Raw genomic sequence first — 11716 nt, 5'->3', positions numbered from 1 at the left:
GCAGCCAAGATTATCGGGACGCCTTTGGTGCCGGGCTCCACGGACAGTCCTTCGGAGGCCTCTGCGCCGACCAACCCGCCTCCCGCCTCCGCGGGCCCCGGCGCAGCGCGCAGTGCCCAGGGCCGCTCCGGCCGGGCCCCGGGGACCCAGCCCGCCCCTCGGCCGGTCCCTCACCGCCCGCAGCCCGCGCTGCCGTGCGACACCCGGCTCCGGGCGCCCCCACACCCCGGCCCGCGAAGGAAGGGGACGGCGGGCGGCCTCGCTGGCTTAGCCAAGCGCACCTCCACGGAGGCCGAGCAGAGCCGCCGGGACGCGGCTCCCCGCAGACGGAGCGGGGGGCGAGGGGGACGCGGGGCCCCCCGGGCCCGCACTGCCCACCCCGGTGCGCGGGAGGCGGCGCGGAGGCCCGGCCCCGGCCCCGGGCTAATCATTAACCGCCCCGCGGCGGCCCCGAGCGGCCGGGCTGCATCGCCCGCGGGCACCGACCCCGCCGCCCGCCCCGCGTTCCCCCACAGCACCGCGGCAGGGGCCGGCGGCCACGCCGCCATGGGGGGCGAGGCGAACGGGACCGCCGACCCGTCCTGCGGCGCCAGCGAGCCGCCCTACTCGCAGGAGCTTCTCCAGAGTAAGTGCGTCCGCCCGCGCCGGGGCGAGGCGTGAGGGGGCTGCGCGCTGCCGGCCGGCCCCTCGGCCCCTGCGCCGGCCCGGCGCCCTCAGCACCCACCCGCGGCGGCTGCCCTTGCCCACGGCCCCTGCCCCGGTCCTGCCTCTGCTCCCACCTCCGCCTGCCCGGCCGCCCTTCTTCCCGGCGAGGAAATCCCCCGGGCGGAGGCAAGGGGGGCCGCCCGTCCCGGCCGGGCCGCCGCCTGCAGGGGCCCAGCTGCCTCGGCCTCGGGGAAGGGAGCGAGGACGGGACCCCCCTGCCCAGAGCCGCGGGCCGGTGTGTGACAGAGCGGGGTGGTGGGCGAGGGGGAGGGTGGTCGGCGGGGAGCGCCGGGGCCGCCCGGGGGCTGCCGAACCCAGCAGCCCCAGCCCCGCGCCTGGCCTCGGGCTCCCCCGTGGTGGGATCTGCGGTGCGGGGTGCCCGCCGCGGTGCGGGATGCCGCGGTGCGGGATGCCGGCTGCTGTGCAGGGTGCCCGCTGCGGTGTGGGCAGCTCCGCCTGCAGCCAAGCCTGGTCGTGTTGGGGTTTTTCGAAGCAGGCTAGGTTCAAGAGGCAGGGGCAGGCAGGTTCTCACCTTTGAGACACTGCTCAGTATGCTTCTAGATAGGCTGCGGCCACAGCGGGAGTTATGCTAGTGATGAGCATGAACTTCTCCTAAATTAAGCATGACTCCACTGGGGTGCTTGCTTCTGTCTCCTTTCTTGGGCGAAAATACACCTCAACCATCAGCCACGGGTAAAAGCTGGTAGCCATACCAAACGTCAGTGGAGATGTAAAACCCATCAGCCATGGGTAAATGCTGATATCCATATCCAGCTTTAAGGGAGAAGTAAAAAAGAATTTGGTGAAGGCATCAAGTTTCATCTCAGGATAAATGTCATGGGCTTATTCTTACATTGCCCCACAAACTCCCACCAAGCCTCTAAAAACTGCATGCTTAAGGAAGTTATGCACAAACATCACTACAAACATACAATGGAAGCAAAGAACTAATACTGAGTAAATACATTTTTTCTTGTAGTCCACCTGGAAAAGTTCCCAGAATATGCATTTACTGTATTTACTTATGTATTATGTAGTTACATTCATCTAAGGACATTTCTTCTGGAACTCTGCATTTCTGAAGGGGACTTTTGCATCATGCTTTGAGAACATGGAGGTATATTCTTTCCATATGCTGTCTGTGGATCCTGGAAAGATGTAGTCATGAACTTAAGTTTAAGTATTTGAATCATCCTGTGGAGTCAATGGTCTATCTAGGTGGCTAAGGATGAGTGCCAGTCTTTGCAGGAATAGGGCTAAGCACCCCCTCAGAGGTTGTTCCTTTATGTTAAATGTTTGGAATGTTTATGAAATAAACCAGAACTCTCTGTTTCCTTTTCACTCTTTGCAGGCCTTGACCTACCAGGGAGATTTCTCTTTGCAATCTTGACTGTGATGATGCTAATTGCCAATCTGGTGTTTATAGAGGAAGCGGTCTACATCTACCGGAAAATCCCCTCTTCCAAAAGATCAATCATCATTTGGATTAATGCTGCAGCTCCAGTAAGTTATCATGGAAAAGAGATAAAATTGAACGTTGAAAGCAGGGTTTCCCTGAAAATCCACATGAATCTGCTTTATCTCTGCCCTTTGTACAACCCTCCTCCCTTTCTCTGTAGGTGATCGCTACTACTTCATGCACTGGCATGTGGATTCCTCGTTCAACAATGTTTACAGATTTCACAGCAGCAGTGTGAGTATTCTGCTTGTTTCTAAACGTTGCCCCAAACCCTGAATTTCTTCCCTTTAAACATCTGCTGCTCTTGGTAAATACAGTCATTTTGTAGATTTAACAATTTAGTAATTTTTGGTTTGGGTTGAAATCTCTTGGCAGCTCTTTTCTGGGAGGTAGAAAATGCTGAAGCTGTTCCCGGTGCTGCAGTCCCCTAGTGTGGGAACCTCAGTGTGAAAGATCTGTGACTCGCATGTAATTGATCCCTCAGGCTGACAGCAGCTTTGAAGCAGTACTCTTTCTGTCCTCTCTCGGTGTGTCATGTGGAAAGAGATTCTGACCTGTGACCTCTTCTCTGTGCTTTTACTAATGATGAGCTATGGAGGTCTATTATTAATAGTGGCAAGTGAACCTCCGATGAGTATATCAATGTAAAAATGTTCCACAGTTGTCCTGATAAAAGCAATTTCTGTACGAGCATGACAGCTGTGACATGCACAGAGAAGAAGTGAGAAATGTGGTCCTGGCTTTCTGGAGGTGATGGTGCGGCCGTGGTAGGCAGAGCCAGGTTGAGGGATGCTGTGGCCTTAGGGACTCCACAGTTGATTTTGGGATCATTTTGGAACCCACTGCAGGACAGTATCACAGAATCTTAGGAACAGTCCCATCCCACATCACACTGCATTTACTAAGAGAGTAGAGTCAAAAATGAGGGAAAATACAGGAACAGGGAACACTGTTAGCATGCAGCAATTTGTGCAGGGAGCGCAGATTCCCAGAAGCTTCCAAGGATCCAGTCCTGTGGCCCTTTTAAGCCTGTCTAAATCCCCCTTTCTCCCTTGCCCAAGCTGCAGGTTCCCTCACTTGCATCCACTACTATTCAGTGTCCAGCTGCACAGCAAGCTCCTTCAAAGAGGCAGTGCAGCTGAAGAGGACTTCTTTTATTTGGTGAGGCTGGATTTCAGTGAATCACTTCCCTAAATCAGCTTGGGACAGGGAGGAAAGGGCGGTTGCACCATCTGTAGTTCCTAGGAAGGGTTGAGAATGTGCAGCTGGTGAAAGGAGGGAGAGACAGGGTTGCAGCAGTCAGTGCTTGCTTGGTTCACTTTGGCTGCAGAGGAACCACACCCTGACGGGGCCAGCACATTACTTGATAGCTACCCATGTTTGTTGTGGTTTGTTAGGTTTTTTTGGAGGAGGAACAGGACAAGGACTTGTTCTAAAAAGTTTGTGCCGGTCAGGACTAGAAAACTGATGGAAAAATATGGCCATAACGACCTGGGCCAGAAAAGCCTGGGCTTTAGTGCTGACTCTGCCACCAGCCACCAGTGTGGCTTTGGGAGATTCCATAGCTGCTCTGTGCCTCGGTTTATTCCTCTTTTGGTGAGGTTTGGGCAGTTCTGTCCTCTAAGGTGGTGGAAAGTTTTTCACAGCTACTGCTAGAATTTTTGTTGATTACAAAGCGCAAGCCATAAAAACCCTGGACAGACGGTGGCACTGGCCTGCGTGGGCATACGAGAGAGACACAGATAAATTCAAGCTGGCATTTTTTTCTTTTCCTAGATTTTTTGCCATAGTCATCCACAAGTTTTTTATGATGATGATTAAAGAGTGTGGAGGTCAAAAGCTGCTCCTCAGGCGGTTTGAAAATGATCATTTCAAGATTAGCACCGGTCCCTGCTGCTGCTGCTGCCTTTGCCTCCCTCGTGTGCGCATCACTAGGTGAGTTGCCCTTTAAGATTTCCCAGCTAGAAAACGGCTGCTGGAATTCAGCCAACTTGGCAAGGGCAGGCGTACAGCAAAGGGCCTTCCTGCTTCCCGAAAGTCAGTCTCAAGCCATCTTTTTTTAAACGGTGCCATCACTTTGGGGCTGTACGCCACCGCTAATTTATTTCGTTTTTATAAAGCAGAATTTTGCGTAAGAGTGGAGAGCATGAGTTCTCTCAGTCTAATCCAGTGCAGCGTTCCCACTCCTAGTAATGTTGAGTACTGTGTTACCTCCTCAACTAATCCTATTCTCTTCCAAGAAACCGTTTCTATAGTAAGCAGTGCTGTGCGGGAGGAGGAATTTCTACTCTAGAAAACCTAATAATTGAGATTTCAAGTTTCTTTTCATTCCAGAAGGGAAAAAAATGTCTCCAGATTGAGTATTTTTCACAAGCAGAATTGTCCAATTGAGGCTGTCTTGAAAGAAAATTTCTTTTACTTTGATAAAATTGAAGTGTTTCATTCTGATTTTGACTTTCAAACTACTTCAGATTAAAATAATCTTTAGAACAAAAAAAAGATGCAATGCCTGGAAAGCTTTGGTCTCAATGAAATGGCATTGTCTGGTAGGGCAAAAGCAAATATTTTTGTCTACTAAGCTTAGTATTAAAGCATATTTGAGAAGTGGCGTAGGGATGCAGAGCTGTGCCTGCGGGAGCGGATACGTAACATAAACCATGCTTCCTGTGAGCACTGCCTGCCGGAGCTCCTCCTCTGGCTAATGTCACCCTGTCATTTACACGCCTGGAAACCTCGTGTATTTCCCAGGGCTCTCCTATTGGCATGCAGTAGGAGAATGTTTCTCTCATTAACAGCAGAAGCTGAAGGACTAATGTGCAAGACAGAGACTTTTCTTAGGAGGCCCTGGACATTAGTGTAAGAGGGACATTAGGGGCCTGGTTAAATGAAAGTGGTGAACAGAATGCAGCATAGTATTTGTGATGTGTTTGCAAACCCCCTTATTTTTTACTGTAATAATTCTTCCTTAAACTGCCTTATTCAGTATTAGAATTTAAACTCTTGTTTGTGTAATTTTATTTTAATAGAATAACACTAATTATTTACATGGAGGTGGCACTGAGAAGAATAGGTAGTAAACCAACCAAAAAATGTACCTCCAAAAATGGATGTCATACAATAGTGTAAAATCAGCGACTACTTATATGGATCTAAATGACTCCCACTGAGTTTCATGGGCATTGCTTCAAGCTCATTTCAGCGGTCAGAGCTGAAAAAATTCCATGAGGCAGAGTTGTGCTATAGATCTAACGTGTCATCAGTGTATTTGGTTTTCTTTCCGTGTCTGTCACCCTCTGTATAGGTTGTAGTAGCTGGAAGCTTGGGAGAGGATCTTCTACTATTCCCTCCTGTTGGTCAGTCAAGTGATAGCTTATGCAAAATGATATTAGCTAATATTAAATCCTTTCAGGAGCTAGATAGTGCCTACTACTGCTGGGAGGAAAGACAGCGTTTTTTTAGAAAAAGGCTTTTGCTCTGCAGAGGGCTGAGGCCTCCTCCAGTGTCTGTAGCACTGGGACACCTATCTGCTATCTTTGCTTCTGACTTCTAGCCTTTTCCCATTACAGGGTACAATTTTTTGAAATATGAGCAAGCTATACCAGAGAAAGGTTAGTCTCATATTCCTCCCACAGGTACCTTCTGGGTAAGCAGGGAGCTGCTCCAGTGGAGGGGTTCATTCTTTTAAAAAAGACATATACTGTCGAGCAGTCCTGGGAGACCTAACAAGATACAGTACACAGATGAGGCAAAGTAACAAGTCATACAACGGGGAGAGATGTGCCGGAACAGGTCTGATGGTCAAGAAAGATAGACCTGTGTTGACAAGGGAAACAACTTGTGGTGTTGCAGTGACCACACTGTTTGTCGTATTATTCTTTGAAGCCTTTTGGGAATAATAAATCTTTGAAAAGGCAAACACACTAAGTGGCTGGCCAGTTGCAGGCCTTTCCACATGTGTTTGTGCCATTCATAACCCTGTGGTTATTAGCTGTATTCATTGAGCAATTCCTATCATTCCCGGTTCATGGCTATATCCTGTAGCATACTGAATGGCAGCCTGTTGTCTGCTGAGGCATCTCTGATGGCAGTCTCAAGGGCCCAGGGAGCTACAGTGAAGACAACATTGACAGTATGGGAAATAATACACAGTAACAGACTAAAACATGAGCCAGCCATAGCAGCCACAGCTTGTCCTGTGAAGAATGAAGGAGAGTTCAAGCTCAGCTTTTGTGCCCTCTGTTAGAAAATGCATTTTCCCCTTTCCTGGTGGCCTTTAATGCTGGCTGGCCAGGTTGCTGTGTATGGGCTGTGTTCTGGACCCAGTAAGTAGTCAGGAGTAAGGACAGAAGTAAGGAAATCCTAAGCTGTCCTGCTGGCCTTGTGCAGTCTGCCAAGTGAAAGATAGTTCCCTTCTTCGGTTAGAGTACAGAGGAACAAATCCAGATGCTTACATGGTAGTATTTATGATGCCTTGAAAAACTACCAGTCCTTTCACCTAGGTCTGTATGATTCCCTTTCTTGGTCTACCACAGGACTAGGAAGTGTCTGAACAGGAAGGCTGAGTTGCCCCGTTTCATTGGAGCACTGAAATAGTAAGCCAACAAGGCAAGAGCAAGTGGCATTATTGTTCAGAAACCAGTTATGTTGCTACTGGCTCTCTGGTTAACTTCAAGGCAGAGAAAGGCATCATGTTTTGCCCAGCTCTGGTTAGTATGTGATTGCTGCAGAACAGGAAAAGTACTATTTTTATAGAGACTTTACAAAATAAACACTGGGTAATTCTTGGAAAGATTTTCTAATCTGCTCCTCCCTGGATTTTGACTACATGCTACAGGAGTGGAAAAGTTTTGCAGTTGACAGTATCCAAAAATGTTATTAAGGTTGCTAATGAGATCTTGATCTATGTAATTTTTTATTTTTACTACTTTTTTTTTTTTTGGCCAGGCGAACCCTCTTTTGGCTAAAGCTGGGCACCTTTCAGTTTGTTTTCCTTCGACCCATGCTCATGTTTTTATCAATAGTGCTTTGGACTAATGGCAATTACACTCCTTACAATGTAAGTAAATGTTTTAATCAGAGATGCTCCACAAAATCCATAGGTTTTAGGGTTGACGTTACTATCTTAGCCTACAACTAAACTGTGAAATCTGGGAGTCACTTCCAAGTGAGTCCTTAGTGTATTCTTTTGAGACATATAATTTCTGCCTTCCTCCAGACTCTCCATTTCCTGGCTTCTCTTGGAAAGAAACTTGGCATCAGGGTGGGTTGGGCATCAGATCATGCTCCAATATGTTCCCCAGCTTGTATGGTTAGAACAGCAGGACTGCATGTTGCCCTGTGAGATGTGCCTGCCCTGTATTTTGTAAGGTACAGCCTTAAGAAACAAGTATATTGGCTGGAACATAAACAGGAAGCCTAATTCTATGTTTTTCTGTAAATCATGGTGACATTATATCTGTGCAAAGTAGAAGAGATAGTACTGTACTTCTGCTTTGTACTATATATGCTGCAAGATGGTGGAGAAGTCTGTGTCTGCTAATAAGTTTGCACCTCTTGGATAACTCAGTCTAAAAGTAATAGATTTTTTTGTGGTTTCGTGGTATAAAATAAATGACCCCTCTGAGATGTCATGCTGAATTGCTGTCATGAGATGCTGAGCGTTCCCAGGTGCTGCTGGGGTCAGACTGAGGGGCTGTGTCACTTGTTACCTTCCCAGGCTGAACAGATCGACATGCTGGTGCCTGCTGGGTGACAGCACTGTGCTAGCACTCCAGTTGGTACTGTGCAGTTTCCCCACGCAAACCCCAGCAACTGCTGATGCCATCAGCTTTCAAGGAGGTAGAAACAAGCATTTTAACATCTGCATCATCCAGTTCACAACTTCTTTCTGGAAATAGTAAAATGCACTGTAAAGTTTTATAGGAATGCTTGTTTGATTTGCTCCTCAGTTATCTCCCAAAGGAGCTGCAATATGGATTAGCTGCTTTGTTGGTGTCCTCACCATTATTGCTCTGTGGCCAGTTGGAATCATGTTTCAACAAGTTAGGACTCTCCTTATCTGTAAGAAGATCATCCCAAAGTTTGCTCTTTATCAGGTGAGAACTTTAATATTTCTGATAAGAATTTCTCTTAACTGCTCATATAACACTGTCTTTCTAGTTCTTGATCCTTTGTTGAAAAGTTATAGTATTTTTTGCCCCCCATTAAATACACTGTGCAAAGGCATATTTTTACCTGATGGAAGCTGCATCCTGTTGAAGCACTCTCCATGGCTGCTGTTCACTTTCTGCTTGAGCCAATTTACCTCTAGATTCTCAGGAGTGCTGGAGATGTGAAAGCTGTGTAAAATCCCTTTATCTTTAGGCAACTGAAATCAAAAGAGCACCTTCTGCAAGTCTTGAAGGAAGCTTTGTAGATGCAGTATCCTGAAACACGATGTTAAAAAGCTGGTCTGTACTTTCAAAAGCTAGGAGAGGATGTGGAGCTTTGTGTGGGTGGCTGTTTGAACTGTTTTCAGCATGTCACAATGTGTTGACAGTATTTTTCTTGGCCGTTCAGCACTTCAGAGTTAGACAATAATGAAAACACTGGCTGGGAATCATTAAATAGTAAGGAACAGAACCAGACAGGTTAGACTGAAAAAAGCCAGAGTCAGGGCCATCCTCTTTCACATCACCCTGAAGAGAATACAGCAGAAGCCTCGGATATGCATCCTTCTTGAACAGGACTTACAGAAAGGCTGGTGCATTAAAATCTCTTAAGTAAATTATTAAGCACTCATAAATACAATAAACAGGATAGTCACATCTGCAAAGCTACGTTAGGGTGAATCCAGGTTTAGGATGGCAAACTGTTAATGCGAGGGTTTATACTCGGGCAGTTACAGCAGCAGCTAGAGAGACGCTTTGGTATCTCCAAGGCAGTGAAAGCCTAGCTCAGCAAGTAGCAGGTAATGCGATGTGTGATTGTTGCTGAACCCAAGCTGTTAAGAGTCCTTCAACCCTCCTGGCAAAGAAAGCCAGTCTCGCATAACTTAAGGAACACCACATCTCCCTGCTGTGGCAAAAATTGGAGACAACAGAAAAAAAAGTTCTTTCAGGCCTTCCTCCACTAAGGGAGAACATAAACCCATAGGTCAGATTAACAGGAAACTTTTTAAAACATTGTTACCTATGGTTTACAGTCCCAGCTGGGAGGTCTGTGTATGTTGCACCTTCTGAATGAAGGGCTGAGAAGAAACACTTTTCAAACAGAGGTTTAATTTAATACTCACATTCAGAGCAGTATTATCCTGACCTAAGGATGACTTCTGCAGTGGCAGGCAGCCTGCTGGTAGATGGGAGGAAAGGGAGGGCAAGAAGGGAGGAATGAGGCAAAAGAGAGTCTGTTATGAAAGCAGAATTGTTGTGTGAACTATAAACCTTTTTCTGGTAGCTAAGGCATCTGTTTTCTCTTTCTGGTGCAGTTTATTCTCATTCTGAACCACTTGCAGGCAGCTATTATCAACTTGTTGGCCATGCAAAGAATCATTCCCTGCGCTCCACCACTCTCCTCTTCAGCAAGAGGAGCATGTAAGTTCTTTTGGAAAGGATGGGTTTTTTTACTTAATAAAGGTGCCAGTTCAGTGTCGCTGACTGTGTTATCTGGTGTTTTCCCAAAATACTGATCTCCTGGGATCATGTAGCTTTTGGAGAATCTCAGATTTTACTTAAAAAAACAATAACAGAAGTTTTACAGCTGTCATAGTCGCAGATAAATACTTTATAAGGAGAAGAGGTGGAATCAGAAATGAGAAGAAAAGAAATCAACATGCATAATTACTATTAAATCTCTGGTGTTTTGGATGCATAACTTATTACATGCTTATTGATTGTCAGTAGTCTAATTCTGTAACTGATTTTTTTTGCCAAGTGTGAAAGATACTCTGTGATGGGGACAAGATAGTAAAGTTTGTTCCTTTTGCACAGAAGAAAATTAATAAGCCAGGTATTCATTTTGTGTCTGATAGTTATTTCCTCCTCTGGGGGGCTTTTCTTTGCTTTCCTTTTTTTGGCAGATATGACCCAGCAGCTCCTCATCATAGAAATGTTTCTGATAACCCTAATCTCAAGGGTGGTCTATCGGAGAAGATACGATGACCTAGAGCCTCCAGACTGTATGGCTGAAGAAGCTGGGGAAAAGCAGCAGACTCCAAAGACTGTGTTGAATGGCACAGTTAGTGAAGATGGATTGCCAAGGCTTTAGAAGCCCTCTGTGCTCCTGTTCTGCCAGAGCTGGAAGCTCAGCTTCAGGAGCTTGTCTATTCTTCCACCACAATTAACCACTGTCCATGTCGGAACAACTTCTGACATGAAAGGCCTGTGAGCTATAGTACTGGAAGTACCACTAGTGGAAAGATAACCCTGTTTATTCTCCAGTGATAGATACATGGTGTGAGTGTTTTCATACCATGTAATTTAGTAAGATTTCATACCATGTACTTTATGCTGTTATTGAGCACTTGACGACAACCAAACTGTCTCACAATGTGATTTGATTTTATTTTTATTTTTTAGCTATTAGCATGGCTATAATTTAGTTAATTCAGAGTCATTCTTGTCCATCTCTTTTGACTTTTTAAAATCTTATTTCACCCTGGATTGCTGTCATATGTTCAACACAGCATTTCCCCACCCTCCCTCCATTAATATTTATCAGCCCTCACTCTGTGCTACAAGCTCTCCATAGCTAATTCTGACCAGTAAATACATTTGCATATGTATGTTTAGAAATCTCCAAACCTGTCTGGGCTCTCCACCTACAGAAATTATTATGTCTTTAGGGGGCAAGACTTTTCACATTACTTGGCAATTCACCTCCTAACTTGGTAAACACACAGTTGCTATTTGTAAATATGCCACTGGCAGATGTTCTTCCTAGGGACAGCAGATTCTCTCTCACTGGCCTGGAAAAAGAAAGCGAGTTAGAATCTGAGATGTGATGTGATGCTTTGTTTCTCTGCTTGGAAAATAGGAATAATTATACTCAGGATCCTTGTGCTATCAGTGTCTGTGAGGATGAGGCCAATTGAAAGGGCTATTGAGGGTGTTGGTTGACAGCCAGCTGAATATGAGCCAGCAGGGTATCCAGGTGGCCAAGAAGGCCAAACAGCATCCTGGCTTGTACCAGAGGCGGCGTGGCCAGCAGGACCAAGGCAGTGATCGTCCCCCTGTACGTGGCACAGGTGAGGCCGCACCTCGAACGCTGTGTTCAGTTTCGGGCCCTTCACTACAAGAAAGACACTGAGGTGCTGGAGTGTGTCCAGGGAAGGGCAACAAAGCTGGTGAAGGGTCTGGAGCACAAGTCTGAGGAGCGGCTGAGGGAACTGGGGCTGTTTAGCTTGGAGAAAAGGAGGCTGAGGGGAGGCCTTGTGCTCTACAACTACCTGAAAGGAGGTCGTAGCCAGGTGGGTGTCAGTCCCTTCTTCCAAGTAACAAGTGATGGGACAAGAGGAAATGGCCTCAAGCTGTGCCAGGGGAGGTTCAGATTGGATATTAGGAAAAACGTCTTCAC

At 46.9% G+C, this 11716-nt stretch overlaps 1 protein-coding gene across 2 annotated transcripts; it reads left to right on the top strand.

The window, feature by feature from the left end:
• Positions 1-227: 227 nt before the first annotated feature.
• Positions 228-11137, top strand: LOC121082865 (organic solute transporter subunit alpha-like). 2 transcript variants are annotated; one of them, XM_040582496.1, is made up of 8 exons: positions 228-625; positions 2057-2208; positions 2325-2398; positions 3941-4099; positions 7109-7220; positions 8113-8259; positions 9657-9735; positions 10221-11137. In XM_040582496.1, the coding sequence occupies exons 1-8, from the start codon at positions 547-549 to the stop codon at positions 10406-10408; spliced, it is 990 nt and encodes a 329-aa protein (XP_040438430.1). In that variant the 5' UTR covers positions 228-546; the 3' UTR covers positions 10409-11137. The 2 variants fall into 2 exon arrangements, with proteins under 2 accessions (XP_040438430.1, XP_040438429.1); XM_040582495.1 differs by having other exon boundaries at positions 256-625; positions 9630-9735.
• Positions 11138-11716: the final 579 nt, after the last annotated feature.

Source organism: Falco naumanni, chromosome 2, assembly GCF_017639655.2.
Source record: "Falco naumanni isolate bFalNau1 chromosome 2, bFalNau1.pat, whole genome shotgun sequence".
NCBI classification, from domain to species: domain Eukaryota; kingdom Metazoa; phylum Chordata; class Aves; order Falconiformes; family Falconidae; genus Falco; species Falco naumanni.
Note: the sequence above shows the minus strand (reverse complement) of the source record. Positions and strands in the feature narration are given on the sequence as shown.

Coding starts and splice junctions, on each gene's coding strand:
- LOC121082865 (XM_040582495.1), top strand. CDS start 547: ATGGGGGGCGAGGCGAACGGGACCGCCGACCCGTCCTGCGGCGCCAGC. Junction 626..2,056: donor CTCGCAGGAGCTTCTCCAGA/GTAAGTGCGTCC, acceptor CACTCTTTGCAG/GCCTTGACCTACCAGGGAGA. Junction 9,736..10,220: donor CTCTTCAGCAAGAGGAGCAT/GTAAGTTCTTTT, acceptor TTTTTTTGGCAG/ATATGACCCAGCAGCTCCTC.